This window comes from Chironomus tepperi, unplaced genomic scaffold (genome assembly GCF_022539635.2).
Source record: "Chironomus tepperi strain 1889 unplaced genomic scaffold, CSIRO-AGI_Ctep_v1 contig_486, whole genome shotgun sequence".
NCBI classification, from domain to species: domain Eukaryota; kingdom Metazoa; phylum Arthropoda; class Insecta; order Diptera; family Chironomidae; genus Chironomus; species Chironomus tepperi.
Window position 1 is genome coordinate 887,356 of NW_027226608.1, and position 26,353 is coordinate 913,708.

The 26,353-nt window shown below is 33.7% G+C and overlaps 1 protein-coding gene across 1 annotated transcript in view; it reads left to right on the plus strand.

The window, feature by feature from the left end:
* Window positions 1-26,353, plus strand: part of LOC139099887 (metabotropic glutamate receptor 2-like) — a 149,982-nt gene that overhangs the window by 115,148 nt on the left and 8,481 nt on the right. The window contains exons 5-7 of the mRNA XM_070652437.1: window positions 12,817-13,243; window positions 13,781-14,362; window positions 15,212-15,346. Of these exons, the coding sequence (XP_070508538.1) occupies window positions 12,817-13,243; window positions 13,781-14,362; window positions 15,212-15,346 (1,144 nt within the window). The remainder of the gene's footprint in view (window positions 1-12,816; window positions 13,244-13,780; window positions 14,363-15,211; window positions 15,347-26,353) is intronic.

Below are 26,353 nucleotides of genomic sequence, written 5' to 3' on the forward strand. Positions count from 1 at the left end.
AAAATATCCCCAAAATATCCCTAATTATCCCTAAAATATCCCTAAATATCCCTAGAAACTCAAAATTGCCTAAAATACCAAAAATTACCAATAATACCCCAATCCACAAAAGATCCCGAAGATATCCCTAAAATATCCCCAAAATATCCCCAAAAAAAATCCCTAAAATATCCCTCGAAATATCCCAAATAAAACCTGAAATTTCCATTAAGAAACCTAAAATTCCACCAAAAAAATCACCAAATATCCCCCCAAAAAAATCCCAAAATATCCCCAAATATCCCTAAAAATCCCCAAAATTTCCCTTAAAATCTCCAAAATATACCACAAAATCTAAAAAATTCCCCAAAAATATTTCCAAAATATCCCCAAATTATCTTAAATATCCCCTAAATTCCCAATTTCATCTTGAAATCCTTCGATTCCCAATTAAAGCTTCAATTCCACCCAAAACTATTATCCATGACTACTCTACCGTCACCTCCCTCACACTCCATTCCACTTATCCACGATTAATTTCAATAAATACATATTTTGATTATGGACATCACAACAGAAAAAAAACTGAGTCCTCATGAGAGGATATGAAAGATGAAGTAAATTAAAGGAAATGGCATTGAATGATGATAATGATAGAAAGAAAATGATGAAAAGCTTTTTTTGTGCTGCCTATTTTGTGTGTGCTGTCTTATGATACACATGAAGCCATCTTAAAGATATTACATAACCAAATGAATGGATAGACTGTGCTGTTGACTGTGATGATGAAAAATATAATGAAAATATTTTGGATTAGGATGTGAAATATCAAAAGAGGGGAAAATGATGGATTGGATGTAGATAATTGGTGAATGTTGATCTCTGATGTTGAAGCTTTGTACCCATAAACTGAAGCTGCGTACCCACTTTAAAAGCTGTGTACCCCTTCTTAATATTTTGAACCTTATTTTGAAGCTGTTCACTCTTTTTCGAAACGACATACCCCTAATGAAGCTTTGTACCCCTTTATCGCCTTTATTGTACCTTTATTGAGCCTATGTGCCACTTTATGGAGCTATAAACTCAATTTGAAAGCAGTTTACCCTTTGATAAAGCTGCGTACCCTATTTTGAAGCTTTGTACCCCTTATAAAAGTCGTATATCCCTTGTTAAAGTTGAATAGTCATTGTTGAAATTGTATATCCACTTTATGAAGCTTTGTACCCACTTATTCACTTATTGAAGCTGTGTACCCACTTATAAAAGCTGTGTGCCCCAATCGTAGACTAAGTACTCAAATTTGGAAGCTGTTTACTCATTATTAAAGCTGATTACTCAATTTTTAAAGCTACATATCTCTTCATTTTAACCTAATATTCAAGCTTTCACCACTTTTTCCCTCTAAATCTCCCAAAAGCTGCACACCCCTGCTGTAAGATATTTCAACAAAAAAAGAACTTCACTGAATGTAATGGACGTCCAAATGATTGATGAAATATGACGAATAAATATCATATTTTTAATATTATAATCACGAATGTGTAAGAGATGCTCTTATATGTAGCACATGTGTGTACGTGAGTCAATTCCTATCTATCCATATCGAGTGTGTGTGTGTGTGTGTGTTGGACGTACGTGAAGTTATGTCTTGTGGATTATTAATTTATTGAGCATTTTTTGGGTATTTTTTGGGAATTTTTGGGCATTTTTGGACAAATTTTTAGGCATTTTTGGGCATTTTTGGGGATTTTTGGACATTTTTGGACATTTTTGGGCATTTTTGGGCGTTTTTGGGCAAATTTTTGACGAATTTATTGAAAAAAGTGTTGGAAAATTAATCGACAATCAGCACTTCATGGTCACGTACCAGCACTTGACCTTCATTTCTCATTTACCAAAAAATCCACTTCCACTTCCAATTGTTACACAGCGACTGATTTTGTGCCCCTTTTTTTCTGTGAAATTTTAATAAAATCACGTTTTTCGATTGTTGGAAATTCATTGAACGTTTTGGGTAAAAAAGAATGGATTCATTTGATTCCTTTTTTTTATGGCAATAAAGAAGTTGTTTGAGGGGGTTTTGGGAAGAGATAAGATTAAAGCTTATTTTTTTGGTGGATCATGACAGTGATGAACTGCATTTTATTGGAAATGGGATGATTTTTGGAGGTTTTTTGAATGGTTTGAGTGACTTTTGAGCATTTTAACTGTTTTCTTAAGAGTTATAGAGATTGACAAATTTAAAATAGAGCTGTGTACCCCTTTTAAAGTTTTATACCCCTCATTTGAAGCTGCGAAACCCTATTTAAAAGTGTATGCCACTTATTGAAGCTCTGTCCTTAATTTTGATGTTGTGTGTCCCTTTTAAAAGCTATTTACCCCTTTTTGAAGCTGTGTACCCCATTTTTGAGGCTGTGTACCCAATGTCAATGCTTCGTGCTACTTTTTGAAGTGGCAGAACCCTTTAAGAAGCTTTGTGTTTCATTTTAAAGCTGTTTATCATTTTTGTACCCCTATTTGGAGCTGATCAACTTATTTAAAGCTGCGTACGCTTTTCTGAAGCAGTGTACCCAATTTAGATGATCAATTTTCATTGAATCTAGCCAAATGCTTACAAATCATAATCAAATTTCATCAATTACCAATTTAAACAGTCAAATTTAGTCACTTAATCTACAAACTGATTATGGATGTAAATAGACGCCCAGGAGATGGTCCCTTATGTGTATGGTAACTGTATTAGACTGTGCTGATGTTAAGCGATCTTAAGGAAGAGTAAAGACGTTCTCTCCGAGTGACAATAGGTCCATGTGTGCTTAATCCAAGGAATCAAGTCATTTGATCATCAAATATCCTCAAAATATCCTTCAATTCCTCAAAATATCTCTCAATTCCTCATCCATACCCAAAAACCCCCCTCAATTTCCCCATAAAAATGGAAGTAAATTACAATAAAAACTTATGGACTTCCTTAAATATTTTTTCAAAAAAAGAAAATGTCTTAAATGACTTTAAATGCCTAACAGGCAGTAACAGTAACATGATCAAAAAGATATTCATGCATAGTTTAATGAAACCGAAGCAATAACGATAAAAATAAAAGGAAATAACAGTTGCAAATGTGGAACTTAAATTGAGAACAAAAGTCGACCTTTTTTTTGGTGCTGTCTCTGCCCTTGAATCTTCCTTCCTTCCTTCTTTTTTGGCTTGTGTCTTATCAGAAAAATATTCTGAGCCTTTCGGGCAAAAATTTTTGCTTTATTTTTATTACTAAGCCCGCCAATAAAGTCACGATGCTGCCACTGGATTATTAAATGTTATTTCCTTTTATGATTCTTGTCAGAACTTTTTTTGCTGCTGTTTTTTGAGGCTTTTGTTCTTGGATTTTACCAAGATTCCATGTGTTTTGTGTAGTTTGGGGTGAAATTAGAGGGAATTTTGCTTTGAAATTGAGCAAATTTGGCATTGATTAGTAAGCATGTGGCTTCTAATTGGGATTGAGGACCTCTAAATGGGGTCTTAATTAAGTACACAGCTTTAATAAGCAGTAAATAGCTTCAGAAAGCTGTACACAGCTAAAAACAGGAGTGCACAACTTTTAAATTACATAAGATGCTTCGAAAAAGAGATACACAGCTTCAACATCAGGTATACAGCTTTTAAAAAAGGTATATAATTTTGAGAAGGGGTACACAGCTTCAAATCGAGGTGAACAGCTTCAATAAAGCTTAACACAGTTTCTGAAAGAGATATGTAGCTTCAGAAAGATAGATAGCTTCAGAATAGGCCCAACTATCTCCAAAAGCGAGTATATAGCTTCTAAGTTAGTTAGACAGCTTCAGAACAGGGATAAGCAGCTTCAACAAGGGATGCACAGCTTTAAACTAAGATACACAGCTTCTATATTAAGAATACAGCTTCGTATGAAGCTACACAGTTTCAAAAAATAAGAACACAGCTTTAAAATAAGGTGATCAGCTCCAAGTAGGGGTACAAAGCGATGAATAGCTTCAAAATTGAGTATACAGCTTCATAAAATGAGTTACACAACTTCAAAATGAGAAGATTTGCTTCGTAAAGGTGTACACAACTTTTAAATGGGGTACACAGCTTTGTAAAAAAGTGCACAACTTAAAAATGATACATTTTGGTACTTTTGGTTTCGGAAAAATTTCAGACCTTTCCAAATAAGTTACAACTTTTAAGGAAAAATCGAAATTTTCTGTCAATAACCTTCAAAATTTCCCAAATTTCCCTCAATTTTGCTTCGACCCTTTGAACTCCGACCAAACTGGATTCTAAGTCCAATTGAGTCCAAATACCATCCATCCCCCCCAAAACCCCTCCCAACCCTACCCCACTCCCCTAAAAGTCAATGACTTCTTCCATGCCTCCAAAAACTTCCACAAAATTTCCAATTTTTCATAATTTTTTTCTTTTTTCATGACTTTTATTGTCTGTCCATCCTTTAAGTCATCGTTGATGCCATTTCATGATGATTTTGTGGATTTTATGACCGAAAGTCACAATAAAAATGCGAAAATCGTAAAAATTCTTCTTTTTTTTGTGCTTCTTGTTCCTTACTCTTGTTGTGTTTGATAACAGAATGGAATGGATGGAAGATGAAGGCACAGAAGGAAATGAAGCGAGATTCTTTTATTGTCATGAGAAAATGAGAAAAAAAAGGGAAGTGAATGAGCATAAAAATGTTTATAAATAATCTGACTTCTTGGAAGATTCAAATGCAATTTTTTGAGGAAGGAAGAAGATTTAGAGGATCTTGGCTTATTTGGATTTATTTTGGGGTTGTATGCTGATTATGGATTGTTAAGAATTTTGGGTGGAATGGGAATTTTGAGGGATGGTCGTCAAATAAGAGCCATAAAAGGGACATGTGGCTCATTATGGGGTCTAAAAGAGCCATTTCTACAGTTACGTAACTTCCGAATATTCCCCCTATTTCCCATAAATTTTCCATCCAAAAAACATCAAAAAAAACTTTTTTATTTTTCCAAAAATTTCCTCAAATTTTCCATTTTCCGTCAATTAAATCCTTCCGTTCCAATAAATTTGCGTCAAGTTTTTAATTAACAACCGAAAAATTTCCTCAAGCAAGGCACAAGGCACAAGGAACTTGATGCTAAAATCCTGCATGTCAAACTTGTTCAGCACTTTTTCAATAACACAATTCATGCTGCACATTAATTATCGAAAGTTTATTTTCTAAAATGCAGCATAAAAAAAAAAGTTTGTCGTTCTTGTTGTGGATGTAAAGTTACAACTGAATTTTCAGATTTTACTCACTTGTGTGGAAATTTTCCAACTTTTCTTTTTGATGCTGATTTTCAAATTTTGTTGCTTGAATTTCCTTAGCAATTTCCTTTATTTTCTTGTGTCTCTCAGCAACAATTCTTCGCTTTGAATTTTGAATTTGACTTAATTCAGTGGTGCTCAACCTTTTTTGTGTCATGGCACACAGTCAGACACAAGATGGAGTCACAGTTACAGTCACTGACTCAGCAACAGTCACAGATTTAATCACAAGACACAAGACATAGTCACAGACACAAAACACAAAACACAACACACAGAAACACTCACAGACACAGCTGCACACTGTCACAGAAAAAGAAACTGTCAGTTATAGACATTGTCACATCAACAGTCACAGATACAGTCACAGACACATTCACAGATTTAGACACAATACACAAGACACAAGAAGACACAATTTACAGACACAGTTACAGCAACAGACACGGTCACTGTCAGACACAGTCATAGACACAGACACAGTCACAAACACGGTCATAAAAACAGTCACAGACACAGTAATAGTTGCTTTCACAGGCACAGTCACAGACACAACACATAAGACTTAGCAACAGTCAGAGCAACATACACAGTCACAGACAGAGACACAATTACAGTCACATAACACAAGACACAGTCACAGACACATGACACAATCACAGACAATGTTGACACAGTAACAGTCTAGAGTGTCGCATTACACAGGTTGCCCAGCACTGGAAACTAAAGAGTTATTCACTGAATTATTTTATTTACATATTTATTCATTGTCAATGACAAAAAACAAAATCAAATTGTTACAAATTTTACAAAAGAAAAATTGAATCAAAAAAAGGAGGGAAAAATTTGAATTGGAAATTCAAAAGCTTGCTTTGTAAATTTCAATTTGAGACTTTTTTTTTTTGATTTATTTAAATTTGATTTAAATTGAGTTAAAATTGAATATTTTTTGAAAATTGCGCTTTATGAATAAATTTTAAAGAATTATTTTAATATTGATGAAATTAAAATAAATTTAAATTTTTAAAAATATTTAGAAATTTAAACATTTTATTCAAAATTCAAATTTTTCCGTTAAAATTTCAAAAAATTTTATTTAAATTTCAAAAATTCATAAAATTGTCTAAAAAATTCCACTCAATTTCTACAATGATCCCATTTCAAAAGACCCCCATACCCCATACCCCACCCCATCCAGTCCCCTTTCATCAATTCCAAAAAAGCCAACAAAAAAGTTATTTTTAAATAACGCAAAAAAATCACAAAAAAAGCAAATTTCCACCTGAATACATCGCGAATAAAAGAAACTTTTTTATCCATTGACATATTAAGCATAAGCAGCATAAGAAGCAGGCAGGCAGCACAAAGATGTCACAAAAATTTGAAAAGAAAGTGTAAATAATTCAAATACACACAAAAAAAGGAAGGAATTGAAAAAAAATTGATGGAAAATTCAAGATTATCGCATGTGAAAAATTGAAAAGAAAAGTCGGGAAAATTAAATATTTTTCTTTCTTTTTTTTTCGGGGTAAATAAAGAAAAGCGAGCTTTTTTTGGAGTGGAAATTTTTTGTGATTTTTATTAAAATGTCGCACATTTGTCAATATTTTCTTATATTTGGAGCTGATTTTTGGGAGTTTTTTTGATAATTTTTTGAGATTTTGTGAATTTTGTGGGGATTTGGAGGTGTCTTTGGGTGCCTAGGGGTGCTTTGGGGAATCTATAGGCAATATGGAGGCTCTAGTTTTAGTTCTAGTTGTATCTAAGGACATGTGAGAGTATCTAAGAGTATCTGGGGATGTCTATGGGTGTCTAGGGGAGTCAAAAGACGAAATAAGTCACAAAACTATTAAATTGAAGATTTTTTATTTCAATTTCGACTCTTTGTTTTAAAATTTCACTTAATTTTAAATAATTTATTTAGAAAATTTTGAAAATTCGAACAAAATATTCAAAAATTTTCACAATTTTCCTACATACAAAAATAAATGCGTGGTTAAAAAGCAGCAACAGCACCAAAAAAAAGGCGAGAAAATTGAAACTTCGGAGGGGGAAAAAATCATATTTTGAGATTATGATGATGAAAAGTGAGCATAAAAAGCATTAAAAAGCATTAAGTTAATGGAATATGAGTAACCAAAAAAGAGTCTTGATTTAAATTTTTCTTTTTTCTTTATTTACTTATAAGACGTAAGCTGATCTAAGGATTGGAAAAATTGTGACTTTTTTTTAAGGATCGAATTCAATTTTGTGGATCAGATTCAATTTTTTAATATTTTTCGTGTGAAATTTTGATGGAAAAATGAAATTAAATATTTAAAAAATTGAAAATTTGGTAGTTTTTAAATTAGAAAAATTTTAATTAAATTTAGTTTCAATGTTAAATATTTTAAAATTTTTTAAAGTTTTTTTTTTAATTTTTTTTTTTCAATTTTTAAAATTTTTAATTATTTTTCAATTAATTTTTTATAATTTTTAATAATATTTTATATAAAAATTTATTGAATTAAATTTAAAAAATTTTCAATTTTCTTTCAAATTTTCCAAATTTCCTCAATTTTCCATCCCCAATTTCCCTCCCACCCACATCCAATTCCAAGTTATTTTAATAAACAAAATCCTTTAATTTTAAGCCATTTAATCTCATTTAAGGCACCCACCCACATCCCCAACTCTTCTTACTTTATGATCTGTTCCTTCATATCTTTTCATGACAATCTTTATAATGAACATTTCTTAAAAAATTTATGAGCTTTTCCTTTAAAATAAGAAAAACCTTTTTTTTTGTGTTTTTCCCGAAAACAATAAAAGTTCTTCATCCCTTTCTTAACTTGTTCCTTGTTCCTATACATGCAGCAACAACAACAAAAAGTTTAGATTTTTTTTTTGGGTCCACAACCGCCAATTTTTCTTCCTTCAACTTCTTCTTTTTTGAGGGAAATAAAATTCATAAATTTTACATTCTTGCCGCCATCCCTTCCTGTTCCTTCATTCCCAGAAGATAACAAGAAAGTTTGGCGAGAAACAATGTTTTTCGCACCTTTAAGCCACTAAAAGGTAATTTTCATAAATCACAAGTAAAAAAATTGTTTCATTGTCTATTTTGAGGGTTTATGCACCCACCCGTCATCTAACTGGGACTTGTTAGGACAGTAGTTAGCAACCTGCGTGTCACGGCTCTTTAATGTACCGTCAAAAATTCTTGAAATAGCCATAAGCCGCATGTCGTTTGTGGTCTTGGTTGAAGCTTATTATTAAGGTGAACCTTGGCACACAGGTTGTCCATTCCTGCATCATTAGGAAGTCCCCTACTTCCCCACCTCCCCACTAACTCACCCCACACCTTCCACCTTTCTTTCCATCTACAACCTCATTCCAAAACCAGTCACAAATGCCACACTATTCTCAAAATACTTACAAACAAATTGTGTCTTAAAACTACAAAATTCTCTCACTCACACTCGCATTGTACTGCAGATTTATGCGGCTTGACTTTAGACTCAAACCTATTCATGCCACACATGTTCGACTCTTTGTTTCGACAATTTTAGTTTTGCTATTGTTTCGTGGTTTTTTTTGACTTCGTTTACTTTTAATGAAATTTTTTGTTCTTTATTGATGTGTTGACTTTTTGGGACTGATGTGGTTGGTTGGGAAGGAAAGGTGAACTGTGGATGGGGGAAGTGGAGCTGAGGGAGAAAGGAGGAGCTGGGGTTGATTTGGGGTCATCTTGGACAAAATTGAATCAATTTTTGGACAAAATTCTTCAATTTTCTATAATTTTTTTGAGAATTTGGGGAGTTTTCACTCAAAAATTAAATTTTTTGAATCATCTGGGGGAGTTGGGGATGGGGTAATTTTTTTTACCCTATTTTTGAACGAAATTCTTGTAAGAATCGCAACAGTTTTGAGATTTTTTTTGGATTTTTTCTCAAAAAAAAAAATTGAAAAATTGAAATTTTGTCTAATTTGTGAGAAGGGGAGCTGCAGTTAACCCCAGAGTAGTAAAACAGGCTCCCGTGACAAGCAAAAACCGTACAAATTCTTGATAATTTGTATAGTTTTTCTTACAAAACCATACAAATTTTCAAAATATTTGTACGGGATTTGCCTGTCACAGATGCCTGTTTTACAACTCTAATTGACCCCTAGCCCCCTTTTCCCCTCCACTCATCCCTCAATATTCCTCGAATTCAGCATATTCCTACAAAATCCACCACATTTTCCTTCCAATATTCTCACAACTGCCTCCAGCATCATTAAATAATTATGAATCATTAAGACTTTTTTGGCGGGAAAATTGGTTGGTGCGTGTGGGGGTGCAAATAAGCTTAATTAATGAGAAAATGTTCCAATTTTAAAAATAACAAATTTTCCAAGAAAATGAAAATTCATCTTTTTCATTCATAACAACTTTTTTTTTCGACAGTTTTTTCATTATTTAATTATTCAATATTTTGTATGAGGGATTTTTGGGTTTGTTTGTGTGTGTGTGAGTGTGTGTATGTGTATAAAGGTGTGTGTAAGTAGCTTAAGTACTCAAATGCCATTAAACAGTGCTAAACAACCTGTTTTGTACCATGAAACAAATTATGATTAAATCTCGACCAAAACCGCACACAACACACGATTCATGGCATTTCTACACCTACATACTACTGTCCCTCATCACCCAGGTTCCCCACTTCCTCCCATGTCACCCAAAAAATCCATTTTATCTCACAAAACTCCATTTTTTTTGCTGTTAAAACAAATTGATTTTGTCGTGTTCTAATGCAAATAATTTAGCAATGTTTTGGGAATCCCACGCACATGTAATGGCTTTGTTAATATAGCTTGAAGACATAAGTACGTGGAAGAGATTTTGAATGTGTTTACAAGAATTTAGAATTTAGGATATTATGAAAGGAAGTTTTGTTTTGTTCTTTATTGCTGGAAGGATTGTTGAATTTTGAGATTTTTGAGGGGGAGAATTTAAAGGAGGTGGAAATTGGGAGTTGGGTTGGGAAATTTGGGGAAATTGGAGATTAATTTATGGAAAATTTTAAAAGATTTTGAGAAAATTGTGGGAAACTTTAGTGAAATTCTGATGAAATTCTAGCAAGAAATCAATTAAAACTGTCCGAATTTTAAAAAATCCGATGAAAATCTTGCAAACTTTGTAAAATCTGATAAAATTTCAGTCAAAATTGGACAAATTTTGAAAATTCCGTTGAAATTCCAGCAGAATTGTGGAAAATTCTGGTAAAATTCATTGAAATTCCAAACAAATTTGGGAAAAATATGAAAAATCTGACAAGATTCTGGGAAATTAATCACAACTTTGTAAAAAATCTGCTGAAATTTTGACATACCTTTTTGAAAATCTACTAAAATTACAAAGTTTTGTACAGAAATCTGCCAAAAATCTGATAAAAAACTGTCTGACGCAATTTTGTTCCGATTTCTTATTCTACTTCATTTAACTTCTTAATCTTCAAATTTGACAGAACTGAATTGAGAAGACACCTCCACTTAAGGTAGCCTGAGGATTTTCGCTTGCTTTGGCGGGACACAGCAGCAAGGATGAAAAGTATAGCATCGTCCCGGCAATAATACAGCAGATGGCGATCCTACCTTCAGTTTTGTCCATACACTTAAAATCCAGCCATTTCCACTAATCCCCCCGTAATTGATCTTCTGTATTTTCTTAAAATCTTAACAATAGTCACAAAAAAAAGTCTATCACTTTTGCAATTATTTACTAAAATTGAGTCACAGATGAGCAATAATTCATAACTGTAAATAAGAAAAGAAACAAAAAACGCCAGATTTTTATGAATTGAGATGAATTTATGAGGATTATTGTCGAAATTGGAAGTGGAAGTTAAAAAAAATAATTAAAGAAACCCGAGCTGCACATTATGTTTGCAAGGACTCCGTTTGGTAGCCATATTAACAAAATGGTACGTAGTAGCTCTAATCCCAGCATGACGATGAATATCGACCAATTTTCATGGCAAAAAAAAAGGCAATTTATTGGTTTGTGCTGCTCGGGATTCTCAAAAAAAACAGCAGCAATTTATAATTTCCAATATTCAGCACCAAATTAAGCACCAAAAAAGACGCTCACAAAAAGAAAATTGATTCTTAACCTTGACGATATCGTTTAGCATCTCAACCTACACACAAATGAGACTCAAAATCAACAAAAAGTATCCGAAAAAATTTCATAATCTCTTTTACATCGGTTTAATAAATCATTTGTTAAGCGTACCTTAACTGAAATATGAAGATATTCTGTGTAATAATCAGTATCAGACCTTCCGGCGGCATTTTCTTGTTGTTTGGTTTTTGGAAATATTAAATTTAAATTTTGTTGTTGTTTTTGGATATGCTGTGGATAATTTGTGGTGGAATTTATGCTTTTTTCGATGGATTTCGGATGAGAATTTTGAGGTTGGTCAAATTTTTGGCGGACTTTTTGGAATTGGTCAGATTTTTGGCGGACTTTTTGGAATTGGTCAGATTTTTGGCGGACTTTTTAGAATATTGTGAATTTGGACGGAATTTTGTCAGATTTTCCATAAATTTTGATAAATTTAAAGACAGTTTTTTGGCGGATTTATCAGAATTTTGTCAAATTTTTTAAGATTCTATCAGAATTCTACCGAATTTTTTTTAGAATTTGTCAGAATCTGTCAGAATTTTTCCAAATTTTTCTCTGAACTTTGACTAATCCTTCCTTGATTTTGTCAAATTTTAATAGATTTAAGTTAATTTTATTGTCAATTTTTTGATCAATTTTTGGCTAGAATTTTAAAAGAAATTTCAAAAATATTGGCAAATTTCTGTCAGAATTTTGAACAATTTCTCCAAAATGCTTCCAAATTCTGTCCGAAAATCCCAATTTGTTTATTTTCTAATTAGTTTACATCCTTAAAAAGTCCCCTCCCATCCCCAGCCCCAACCCCGCCCACATCTACATCCACTTCCACATCATCTACCTCACCCATCTTCTTACTCTCCACACATGATTTACCACAACAAACAAAACAAGCCAAAAACTTCACATCCACAGCAGACATGAAAAAAGGAATGAAAAATGCTATGTTAATATACCTGGGTCCGAAAATGTAAAGCTTTTAAGCTCTTTTTTATGCTGATTTTAATTTTATTTATTTGGGTTCAATGTCAGACAGCACGCATGTATGTATATATGCGAATATCCCACGATTGGGGATTTGTGCTGTTCTGCTTACTGTGCATTTTATAATATATATGTATGTGGATTTTGGATGTCTGGTGGGAAAACTGGATGTGGGAAGTGAAAATGAACATTTTTGTGCTTTTTTTGAAATTTTCTTAATTTTTTTGAATTTTCCGAATTTTCCGAGTTTTCCGAACATTCTAAATTTTCCAAATTTTCCGAATTTTCCAAATTTTTTGAATTTTCCGAATTTTCCGAATTTTCTGAATTTTCCGAATTTTCCGAATTTTCCAACATTTTCCTCTAATTTTCCTCTCAATTTTCTTTACTTCCAGGTGCCATAATCTTCGGTTCCGACCAGGAAGTCGCCGGTGTAATGCGTGCCGTCCGTCGCAACAAAGCAACCGGCGTATTTTCATGGATTGGCAGTGACGGATGGTCAGCAAGAAATCTCGTGTCCGACGGCAATGAGGCTGAAGTTGAAGGCACACTGTCTGTCCAGCCACAAGCCAACAGTGTTCGTGGATTCGAGAATTACTTCCTTAACTTGACAGTTGAGTCAAATGAGAGAAATCCGTGGTTTGTTGAGTTTTGGGAACATCATTTTGAGTGTAAATATCCAAATAGTAGTTTAACGCCTTACAATAAGAAGTACACGAAGATGTGTACGAAAAAGGAGAAATTGACGAAAGCAAATACGGACTTTGAGGATCAGCTGCAGTTCGTGAGTGATGCTGTGATGGCATTTGCGTACGCTTTGAGGTTAGTTTTTGCCAAATCTTCCAGAATCCCCATCATACCCAAGTCAATACCCAATCTTCCAAAATCCCCATTATACCAAATCTTCCAAAATCCCCATCATACCTAAGCCAATACCCAATCTTCCAAAATCCCCATTATACCAAATCTTCCAGAATCCCCATCATACCCAACCCAATACCCAATCATTCATAATCCCCATCATACCCAAATCAATACCCAATCTTCCATAATCCACATCATACCCAAGCCGATAACCAATCTTTCATAATCCCGATCATACCCAAGCCAATACCCAATCTTTCATAATCCCCATCATATCCAAGCCTATACCCAATCTTCAATAATCTCCAACATACCCAAGCCTATATCCAATCTTCCAAAATCCCCACCATACCCAAGTCAATGTCTAATCTTCCATAATCCCCATTCATCTAATCTTCCAAAATCCCCATCATACCCAAGCCAATACCCAATCTTCCAAAATCCCCATCATACCCAACCCCAATAATAACTCTAATCTTTTCTAATCCCCAACAGAGATATGCATCAGGACGTCTGTGGAGGTCGTTCAGGTCTCTGTGAAGGAATGCGTCCAACAAAGGGATCAGAACTGCTTAAATATCTTCGAAATGTTAAGTTCCGTGGCCTGTCCGGTGATGAATTCAACTTTGATAACAACGGCGATGGCCCAGCCCGTTACAACATCATTCATTTTAAGCAAGTCACACCGGGCAAGTATCAGTGGGTAAAAGTCGGTGAATATAAGCAAGGTCAACTCCATCTGGAGATGAGTGAGATACAATTTAGCTATAAGCAGGCAAAGCCACCGGAGTCAGTATGTAGCTTGCCATGTGAGCGTGGTCAAGCGATGAAATATGTTGAGGGTGAGAGCTGCTGTTGGCACTGCTTCAATTGTACAACGTATCAAATTGTTAATCCACGTGATGAGACACAATGTATTATGTGCCCGTGGGGTACAATTCCTAATGCTGTTAAAACACACTGTGATAATATTCCTGAGGTATATCTTCAAGCCGATTCCTGGTGGGCAATTGGTGCTATGACTTTCGGTCTCATCGGAATCTGTATTACTGTTTTTGTGATAGGAATCTTTTTGAGGTTAGTATTTTTTTTGCGGCCAACCCCTGAATTTTGAAGGAACTTCAATGATTTTTTATTTAAAATTCCCGATTTTTACGGCCAACCTCTTCTTTTTTAACAAATTTTTTGATACAAATTTCCTGTTTTTTACGGCCAACCCTTTCTTTTTGAACATATTTCGAAGATATTATTTCAGTTTTTCACATAAACTTCCTGATTTTTACGGCCAACCCGTTATTTTTGACAAATTTTTGCAATACCAATTCCCGTTTTTTATCTAGAATTTCCAATTTTTACGGCCAACCCCTCCTTTTTGTACCTATTTTGATGTTTTTTTTTTTAGTTTTTTCACAGAAAATTCCCCATTTTTACGGCCAACCTCTTCTGTTTGAACAAATTTTCATAATTTTTTCATTAAAATTCCTGATTATTACGGCCAACCCTTTATTTTTAATCTAGATTGATGATTTTTATTGATTTTTTTCATATAAAATTCCTGATTTTCATGGCCAACCTCTCTTTTTTGAACGAATTTCAACGCTTTTTGTTAATTTCTTCATTCATATTTCCTGATTTTTACGGCCATCCACATATTTTTGATCAAGTTTTCATAATTTTTTCCAAAAAAATTCCTGATTTTTATGGACAATCCAAGAGTGTTTAAATTTTGATGATTTTTTAAATAAATATTCCTGATTTTTACGGCCAACCTCTTCATTTTGAGCCATTTTCAATGATTTTTATCAGTTTTTTTGCACAAATTTCCTTATTTTTACGGCCAACCCCATCCATACGAATTAATTACAATTTAATGACAAAATAATCATTTTTTGTGTCTCATTTTTGTCTCATTCCAAAACAAACCAGAAATAACGACACACCAGTCGTACGTGCTTCAGGCCGTGAACTTAGTTATGTTCTACTCGTCGGTATTCTCATGTGCTATCTCGTCACATTCACCTTCGTCCTTAAACCAACTGACTTTACGTGTGGCCTGCAACGGTGAGTTTTTCACTTTTTTTGTGATTTTTTTTTGTTGCTTAATTGAAAAACTTTTTCTATCAGATTTTGAGGTTATATTTTTTTCGTGTTCATTTTCATCAGATGGAAAATGATGGAAAAATGTCAAAATGTGAATAGGAAAAATTGTGGACATTTTTAAGGCTTTTGTGATGAAATTTAATGGAAAAATATTTTAATTTTAATCGCTTTTTTTTTGCTGTGGGAAAATAAATAAGAATTTTAATTAAAAGTCACGATTGGAACTGAGTGGAACCGAGTCAGGACAGAGATTGACAAAGAGGATTAAACTTAAAGCTGATCTGCTGACTTGACAGCGCGATAAAGGCTTGATTTTAGGATTATAACCTAAAAATTGACAAAAAATGGCACATAATCGTGTAAAACACACGACTTTGAGTCTATTACTCAAAAATTGGCTCATAATCGTATAAAACACACGACTTTGAGTTCATAATCTAAAAATTGGCTCATAATTATGTAAAACACACGACTTTGAGTCAATTGTCTTAAAATCGTGCACAAAACACCACTTTAGACTCATAATTTGACCAATTCATACAAAATCATGACCAAAATCCTGTCCACAACCCCCAAAATACCCAAACGACTTCCAAATTCATCGCCGCAACCATTACCATGCCGTTCCATTCCTTTACAATATTTCAGGAACTGCTTTATGCTATCTCATAGCCCATTTTTTGTTCAGTACTTCAGTTCCTGTCCATAGACATAAACAAAACTGAGCTGCAATGTCACATGAAGAATGCGCTCGAGAAGCATTAAATGAGAATTTATTGCACTTTTTTTTTGTGCTATAGCTGAATACAAGCTGAACACTTAATTTATAGTCAATGCAATAATTCTTGTTTTCGTGTGCTATATGCTGACCTGTACACACAATAAATGTGTTTAGTTGTTGAAGATGTTGATTTATGGACACTTATGTGGGGATAAAAGTGGTGCGATGGGTACGATTTTGTGGAATTTTTCAGACACGGTTTTGAACCAATTTACTGAAAATGAGTCAAAATTGGTGTGTGGCTCACTATTTTGTGCCAAATTTCAACATTATAGTCTAAGTTGTGTCTTGATATCGGAATTGGGTCAAAATTAGTGTATCGCACAACAGTTTAAGCCATTTCTGAATTTAATAGTCAAAACCGTGTACAGAACACCAATTTAAGCCACACTTTTATAAGAAATTTACCAAAATCGTGTCCAAAACACCATTTGAAGTCAATTTAAGCTTGAATAAAATTCACCATCATAGTGCGCTTTACACGACTTTTAGCCACTGTGGCCTTAAATCGCACAAAACAAACGACTTTATATCCTTTTTTCCATATTCACATCCAATCCTGCATGCTGCACATCATCTCATATTATCCTCCATCCTTCCCATTATTCAGTCCTTAATTCAACATAACTGCCACATTATAGCCACAATATGTCCACTAGATGACTTTATCTTTTGTTTTATTCCTTCCTGCCTTACTTTATGGACTGAACATTTTTTATTCGGATGTGAATTTACAATTCTTTTTTTTTGTGCTGCTTGTTTTCATCCACAAGAGACTCAACAGAAGTAAAAATAAATATTTTTGTTGTTGTTCCTTCCACAATGTCCAGTTGTTGTTGTTGTTGCTGTTGCTGGCTGTTGGCTGAGCAGTCTTAACACAATAATCATGAGCTTCACAGGAATATTTATTGACTAAACTGCTTGTGCTGCACATGAAAGTCATAAAGCTTCAACATGAACAGACTCAACATTTATGTGACATGATTGTGGGATTGATGGTGGTGCAGAGTCGTATGTTGTGTGCTATTTATGGAACTTTAGTAAGAGTTTATGGTGAAATGCTCATAAATTGGTGCAAAACTGTGTGTAATGCACCAGTTTATGCCAAGTATCTCTTTAAGAGTCTCTAAATACGATTTTGGTCAATTTTAGTCTAAATGTGACTTAAAGTGGTGCTATTTACACTATTTTGGACCATTGAGATCAATTTTGGCTTAAAATGGTGTTCTGCACACGAAATTAAACCCATTTTAGACCATTTTATTAAAAATGTGTAGCAAAGTCGTATGTTACGTACCAGTTTTGACAAAAATATCAAAAAAGCTAACTAAAGTCGTAGACAGCACACGAATTCAAATAAACTTTGTCTATAAATGGACCAAAGTCGTATTTTAAACACGGTTCTTGACTGTTTTATCAATATGTGAACCTCAGTCGTGTGTTATTCACTATTTTTGACCATTTTGTCAGAATGTGTACCAAAGTCATGTGTTACGCACGATTTATGGACATTTTATCTTAAAATGAGCATCAATCGTGCGTCATGCACCATTTATGGACTTTTTATTAATAAGACAAACTAAAGTCATGTGTTTTGCACCATTTTCAACACCTAAACCCAAAAAATTCATTTAGTCGTGCTCATTACACGGTTTGATACACTTATGCCTGAATAATTGCATTTTCTGGGTCGTATGCATCAGGTATGCATCCATCCAACCCCGTAAGTCATCCCCAAAAGTCGTATGCACTTCATGACTACATATTACAGTCAGTAACACCACAATAGTCCATACAGCACATTATATAGTGATTTATTTATTTAACGGTAATCGTCAACATGCTAATTGCTTAATGCTGCTCATAAAAAATTCATTTTAATGAAAATTTGAGAGATAAAAAAAGGAGGAAGTGCTGGAATAAGCGACAGTCAGCACAAAAAAATCTGTTTTAAGGCAATGGAATTAAATTAAATGAATTATGTTCCTTGTTCTTCCTTTTGTGTCGCTTAGCTGTGTCATTTGTTGGAATTAAGGAAAATTTTGTGGAATTTTAATGTTATTTGTTACTTGAAATTGCCTTTTTTTTATGCCCGTGAGCCTTTAGGCTTCTTGCTGGATATCTGGACAAAATACTTGATTTATGACGATGGATTTTGGAATTTTTTGTGCAAAATCGTTAGGAATGCACGACTTTGTGCACATTTTAGGAGAAAATTAAATTTGGATTGTCTAAAGTCGTGTAAATTGCACTAATTTGAACCATATTTATATTTAATGATCAGATAGAATAAAAAATGCACAAAATCGTGTATACAACACCATTTTAAGCATCATTTCATCTCAATGGTCAAAAGTAGTATACAATACACGACTTTTGTTCACTTACTATTCAAATAAATTAAAACAGTCCAAAATCCTCAATTCATCACACACTCTCATCACAAAAACTCCTCAAAATCGTGTCCTGTGTACGATTTACATCCCAAAAAAAAACTGACAAATTCATTTCACATCACGTCCCGTAGCTGTTTCCTCCACTCAAGCGATTTCTTCCTTTTTTTGTTGCAACATTGCGTGTTTGCCTCCATTTTTTGTGGAACGAGATTTATTGGTATCAAAATCATGCAAAAAGCTTAAGCACAGCACAGGCAGAATCAAAATACGTGTGATTAATTTCTAAAGTTGGATATACAGCATGAGAAATAAATATTAATTGAATTAAAATGTCACAAAAAAGGAGTTACGGATAGTTTTGGTGGATTGAGAGGTTATGGACAGGGGTGGAGGCAGGAAGGAGGAACGAGGGGATCAGGAGGTTGATCCTCAATCTAATGCTGAATACTTTTTTGACTATTGAATCAAAAAAGTGAGTAAAAGTCGTGTGTAACGTGCCATTTTTGTCAATTTAATCAAAAAGTCACCCAAAGTCGTGTCCATCATACAATTCTTGTCCATTTTGTTAAAAACTTATATAAAAGTCGTGCGTTGTTCACTATTTTTGACCATTTTATCAAATTTGTAACAAAGTCGTGTATTACGCACCATTTTTGCCCAATTTGTTGAAAAATGAATCAAAGTCGTGTGTTGCGCACCATTTTCGACCCCCAAAAGCCTCCAAACCCCCTAAATCCGCCCCTGGTTCATAACCAAGCCTGATCAAGCATGTCAAGCACAACAAGTTTCACATCTCACGCATTTTTATGAGCCACACGGTTAAGACAGATCCTTTTTTTTTTGGGGGATGTGCTTGTTCGTCCATCAGGCAATTGGAAAAATACACAAAAAAGCTCCATCGACATTCCATAAAAAAGGCATAAATTACTGAACGAAAAGCAGTTCCACAATGTATATGCATAATCGGATGTGAGCTGAATAATTAATCATTATCATTTGTGGATTTTCAATGGATTCGAGCATGTAGGAACAATTTTTTTGTGTTTTTTCCATTGAATTTCATTTTTGTGGATGTTCGTGGCTTCTTTTTGGTTGTTGGATATGGATGTGAAGTGGATATGATTTTAGTAATTATAGTCACTAACTTGTTAGATTATATTCAGGCTTTTTTGTGGTAAAAAATTGAGTTTTTTGTGCGTCGGAGGGGATTGAAGGGCTGTAAGCTCATAATTTTGAAGAGAAGTGGCATAAAGTCATGATAAATACACTATTTTGAGCAAAGCATGACTAAAAACAGCTTAAAGTCGTAGAATACACACGAAAATAAGCAAAATATGACTAAAAGTAGCAGAAAAACGTGAACAACTCACCATTTTGAGCTAAGGATGACCAAAAATGGCTTAAAGTAGTGTACAACATACAAAAATGAACCATATCCGACTAAAATGGGTCAAAACAGTGCACAGCACACTATTTTTATCTAGTCGTTTCTAAATGTCGCAAATAGTCGTGCACAGCATACAATTATGGGTAACAAATGACAAAAATTGGCAGAAAATAGTGTAAAGCACACGATTTTGAACATTTTATGGTTAAAAATGCACCAAAGTCATGTATTAAGCACTATTTTTGGTTATTACATCAAAACTCGAATCAAAGTAGTGTGTTCAGCACTATTTTTCAACATTTTTTCAAAAAAGCTAACCAGAGTCGTGTATTTTACATCATTTTTGACTTCAATTTCAAAATTTAGGACCAAAGTCGTGTATTTTTCACCACTTTTAACCATATTATATAAAATATGACCAAAGTCGTGTTCTGTGTACCATTATTGACCATAAATTAAAATTGAAGAGTAAAATCATGTGCTGTACACCATTTTTGACTACATAATCAAACAATGGACCATAGTCGTGCATTTACTACCACTTTCTCCACGTCAATTCTTAATTTAGCCATCATCATTCTCACAGCATACAACAAATGTTCAACATTCATGCAATAAAATGAAAATCTTCAATATTTCGTCAATAAACATCCAAACATCCCCAATAAAAGCCACATTGCATCATATGCTTACTAAAAATAACTTTTTCTTGTGTTCGTGCTAATTGAATGCCATTATCATATGTTAATGTTCAGGTTAATAACACAATACAATGAATTTTATGCTGCTTTTTTTTTGCTTCTTTTTCTTGTAACTTAATATGAACAACCACAAGTTATTGATGAAGTTTCCATGTTCTCACGTTTCCATGCCATTCCATTACTTACTGTCTAATATATTCAATGTACAAGAATATTAATGAGAAATGAAAATGAATAAAAAAAAAAAAGGAACTGAGGGTGGAGGAAGAAGATGCTTCGAGTTTGTAATGAAAAGTTCATGACATGCAACTAATTGAACATTGTTGTTTTCATGCCATGAAATGAAACAATAACGATAGGAAAGAAATATATTGTGTGCTTTTGTGGGGGCTGATTTAGGGGGGTACCTCCCATACCCCCCAAAAAATGTAACAAAATTGCTGTTTTGTGAGAAAGTTTTGATCATTAAGGATCCCTTATGGGAAATTAGATCAGAATTGAATAATTTGCAGCCACTTCAGCACAAAAACGCTGAATTCAGCTTATTCAGCACTGCTGAATTCAGCTTATTCAGCACAGCTGAATTCAGAAAATTCAGGATTGCTGAATTCAGACAGTTAATTTAAGCTTTAGAAAATTCAGCATGGCTGAATTCAGACAATTCAGCATTGCTGAATTCAGCCAATTTAACATTGCTGAATTCAAACAGTTTAACATTGCTGAATTCAGACAGTTCAGCACCGCTGAATTCAAATAGTTCAGAATTCAGCTGAATCCAGACAGTTCAGAATTGCTGAATTCCGACAGTTCAGCATCAAAATTGCTGAGTTCAGACAATTCAGTTCAGTTCAGCGTACCACATTTCAGTCAAAGCTGAATTCTGTAAAATCATTCAATTTAGTAACAAAGAACTCAACTTTAATTACTGTATATCAATTCTGACAAAACACCCACAATACTCTCTCTTTTTTTGTAATTTCCTTTCTGATTCATTACGAATCACAAAACTCACAAAACACACACACACACACACACACACACAAATAGTAAAACGATAATTAACAATATAACGAGAACTCATAGACAGCATAAAAGTTCATCGTATTTGCGCATTTACATGCACTAATTGACTTGCAATTTTATGAACAACGAGGCACTTGTGTCTGTTGTGCTGTTTGTTGTTGTTGAAGTATGTATTGTTGTTGGTGGTGGTGGTGGGGAAATATGAAAGAGTTTATAATGCTGGAAGTGATATAAATGATTTATTGGAGCTTGATGAGGCATGGAGCTTTTAAAGGGTGAGAAGTGATATAGAGAATAATATAGAGGTTGAAGAATTTGGTTGTGCTGAGTTTACTGAATTCAGCAATGCTGAGTTTTGCTGAATTCAGCAGTGCTGAGTTTGCTGTATTCAGCAGTGCTGAGCTTGCTGAATTCAGCAATGCTGAGTTTACTGAATTCAGCAGTGCTGAGTTTACTGAATTCAGCAATGCTGAGTTTTGCTGAATTCAGCAGTGCTGAGTTTGCTGTATTCAGCAGTGCTGAGCTTGCTGAATTCAGCAATGCTTAGTTTACTGAATTCAGCAGTGCTGAGTTTGCTGAATTCAGCAGTGCTGAGTTTGCTGAATTCAGCAGTGCTGAGTTTGCTGAATTCAGCAGTGCTGAGTTTGCTGAATTCAGCAGTGCTGAACTTGCTGAATTCAACTGTGCTGAACTTGCTGAATTCTGCAGTGCAGAGTTTGCTGAATTCAGCAGTGCTGAGTTTGCTGAATTCTGCAGTGCTGAGTTTGCTGAATTCAGCAGTGCTGAGTTTGCTGAATTCAGCAGTGCTGAGTTTGCTGAATTCAGCAGTGCTGAGTTTGCTGAATTCAGCAGTGCTGAGTTTGCTGAATTCAGCAGTGATGAGTTTGCTGAATTCAGCATTACTGAATTCATCAGTGCTGAGTTTGTTGAATTCAGCAGTGCTGAGTTTGCTGAATTCAGCAGTGCTGAGTTTACTGAATTCAGCGTTGCTGAATTTGCTGAACTTGCTGAATTGAGCTTTGCTTAGCTTGTTATTGTTTGCTAAGCTCAGTCATTTCATAATGAACTCATTTAAAACTTTTTGCATTGAATTCTTTAACAAGATTATTCAGCATAAATTATTCAGCACATAATCTTCAAAAGAACATAAATCACTGATGTGTAAATTGTGTTGTTATGCAATGTTAATGAGAAATTGAACTCTCTCTACAAAATTTTTGCCTTCAGTTATGAGGCATATGTGAATATTCAATGAGATAAGATTACACACAAATTCAAGTGATGCGTAAGGGTTATTGATATGATGAAAATTCATTAAATTATTGCACAGTTGAAGTGAAAAAGTCAATTTGTGTGGATGTGCATCTAAAAACTTTCAATTCATAAGCATTTTACATCAACCATGAAATATCAATAGTTCATTAAAATAATCAGCATCAGTGCGTCTTTTAACAGTTTGAAATATTTTATTTGAGTTAACTGCATGAATCAGTTTCAAAATCAATGAGCTTTGCTGTGCTGAATTGAATTGATCACATTATTGTGCTGGATTAGGATTAAGTTGTCAGAATAGATGAGTTCAATAAGCTCTGAATTATTATGCTGAATTCAGCAAACTCAGCATTGCTGAATTCAACACACTCAGCACAGCTGAATTCAGCAAACTCATCGTTGCTGAATTTAGCAAGTTCAGTACTGCTGAATTCAGCAAACTCAGCACTGCTGAATTCAGCAAACTCAGCATTGCTGAATTCAGCACACTCAGCACAGCTGAATTCAGCAAACTCATCGTTGCTGAATTTAGCAAGTTCAGTACTGCTGAATTCAGCAAACTCAGCACTGCTGAATTCAGCAAACCCAGCACTGTTGAATTCAGCAAATTCAGCAACCTCAGCACTGCTGAATTCAGCAAACTCGACACTGATGAATTCAGCAAACTCAGCACTACTGAATTCAGCAAGTTCAGCAAAGCTGAGTTCAGCACAGCTGAATTGAAAAAGTTCAATACCCCCAGAATTCTGACAAAATCCATCTCAAGGACAGACACATCCACATCACAAACAAATCACATCTCATCTAACATAATGAATAATATCACATCGACATATCAGTAAATAAACATTCGACATGAAATTTGATTGAATATCATCATCATCATATCAATGCATGTTGTCATCAATTCCTATGTGAGCATCAAAAATCAAATTTGAAATTTATTGATTGGCGTAACAATTTTCATGGCAATTTCAATGACAATTGATCGATAATTTTGTGGATTATTCGTGACTTATTTGAGTTGGGGATTGAATTCAGCGGTGCTGAATAAAAAATTTCAGGGCTCGTTAAAAGTCAAGTTCTATTTTTGTACATTTTCACATATTTTTCTCTTTATCAATATTTGAATCTCATTTTACCAAAATATTTACAAGACTTCATTTCTTTTGAAGCTTCTTTTTTTTGGGTTAAATGATTCGTAGCTGAATACTTTTTTTTATGTTTTTTGTACCTTTCCAGATTGTTTATCTGATTTTCTCTTCTTTGCTTTTCTTCTTGTTTTGGAATTTTTTTTCGTTTGATGAAGGATTCTTTGTGATGATTTTGTGCAGAATTTAAAAATGTTTTTGATACTCGACTAGCTGAATTCAGCTGTGCTGAATTGTCTGAATTCAGCTTTGCTGAATTGTCTGAATTCAGCTTTGCTGAATTGTCTGAATGCAGTTTTTCTGAATTGTCTGAACTTGATGAATTCAGCATTCCTGAATATGCTGATTTGCTTAATTCAGCATAGCTGAACTTGCTGAATTGGCAGAATTCAGCATTGCTGAACTTCCGAGTTAACTGAATTTAGCCTTGCTGATTTTGCTGACTTCAGCCTTGCTGAACTTGCTGAAGTAACTGAATTCAGCATTGATGAACTTGCTGAATATTCTGAATTCAGCATTGCTGAAATTGCTGAATTCATTTTTGCTGAACTTGCTGAATTCAGCTTTGCTGAACTTGCTGAATTCAGCTTTGCTGAACTTGCTGAATTCAGCTTTGCTGAACTTGCTGAATTCAGCTTTGCTGAACTTGCTGAATTCAGCTTTGCTGAACTTGCTGAATTGACTGAAAATCTGATAAATTTCTAGAAATCTCAAGAATTCTGACGAAAATACAGCAAAGACTTCCCAGGCATATTAAACGATACTACCTTAATCTCCATAAAAATCCTTAAAGTCATTTATGCTCTACCAAAAAAAGTCGTCATTTTTTTCTATAAATTTAAAATCATGCCCTAAAAGTTCTCAGAATAATTCACAAAAAAATCTTGAATCTTGTTATCATATTCATTCTTCTCAACTGACTACACTGAATGTTAATGTTGATGATAACGATGAAAAAAGTACATGACTGGCATGTGGAACTGCTATATGTTGGAATATTTATATTAAATATATATTGAATGTTTTCGCAGCGGTATCAGCACCAAGAAAATAATGCGAACATTGAATTAAGGCAAAAACGAAGACACATTTTGAGTGTGTACGGAGAGATAATTTATGCTACAAACTGTACTTAATACACATGAGAGTACATTTATGCTATTTATGCTTACATTTTATGTATTGGTATTAGGGATATGGAGATGGTTTTTTATATTATTATTATTGGGATTGTAGATTGTGTTTAGTCAATTGAAACTTGATTTGGATGTATTGAGGCTTTTTGGGGTAATTTTGTCTAAAAGTCTGCAACGGTTTTCAAAAATTCAAATTTTAACGATTTTCTGAAATTAAAATTTTTCAACGGTTTTCAAAAATTCAAATTTTACGATTTTCTGAAATTAAAATTTTTCAACGGTTTTCAAAAATTCAAATTTTTTCAATCAATATTCAAATTTTGTAACGGCTTTCAAAAATCCAAATTTTGTAACGGTTTTCAAAAATTAAAATTTTGTAACGGTTTTCAAAAATTCAAATTTTTTGATGCTTTCTGAAAATTTGAATTTTTAAACGGATTCCAAAAATTCATTTTTTAAACGGTTTTCAAAAATTCAAATTTTATAACGGTTTTCAAAAAATCAAATTATGTAACGGTTTTCAAAAATTCAAAATTTGTAACGATTTTCAAAAATTTGAATTTTGCAACAATTTCCAAAAATTTAAATTTTGTATCGGTTTTCGAAAATTCAAATATTTCAACAATTTCAAATTTTGTAACGAACTTCAAGAATTCAAAATTTTGTAACGGTTTTCAAAAATTCAATTTTTGTAAGGTTTTTCAAAAATTCAAATTTTGTAACGGTTTTCAAAAAATTCAAATTTGGTAACGGTTTTCAAAAATTCAAATTTCTAACAGTCGTTTCCAGAATTGGATATGACGAATGAGTTGATAAAGTTGGAAGTAAAAATCAATTCATGACCACACAGCAACCCATCCATCCATAGCTTAATTGTTTCAATAACTTTCATAATTAATCAACAATGAAAACAAATTCGAATCAGTCATTAATGCTAGTAGGCATTTTCTATTCAGGCTCTCACGTGTCATTTACAAGGAAGTGAGTCGTGAGAACTGTTAGACTAATTAATTATTAAATCGACGATGATTAATGTTCCTTCCATTTTTTTTTTTTTGGTCTTGATTTCCTAATGGCTTTAGTGAGAACTTTAATAATGAATTAATTGAGAGGAAAAAAGT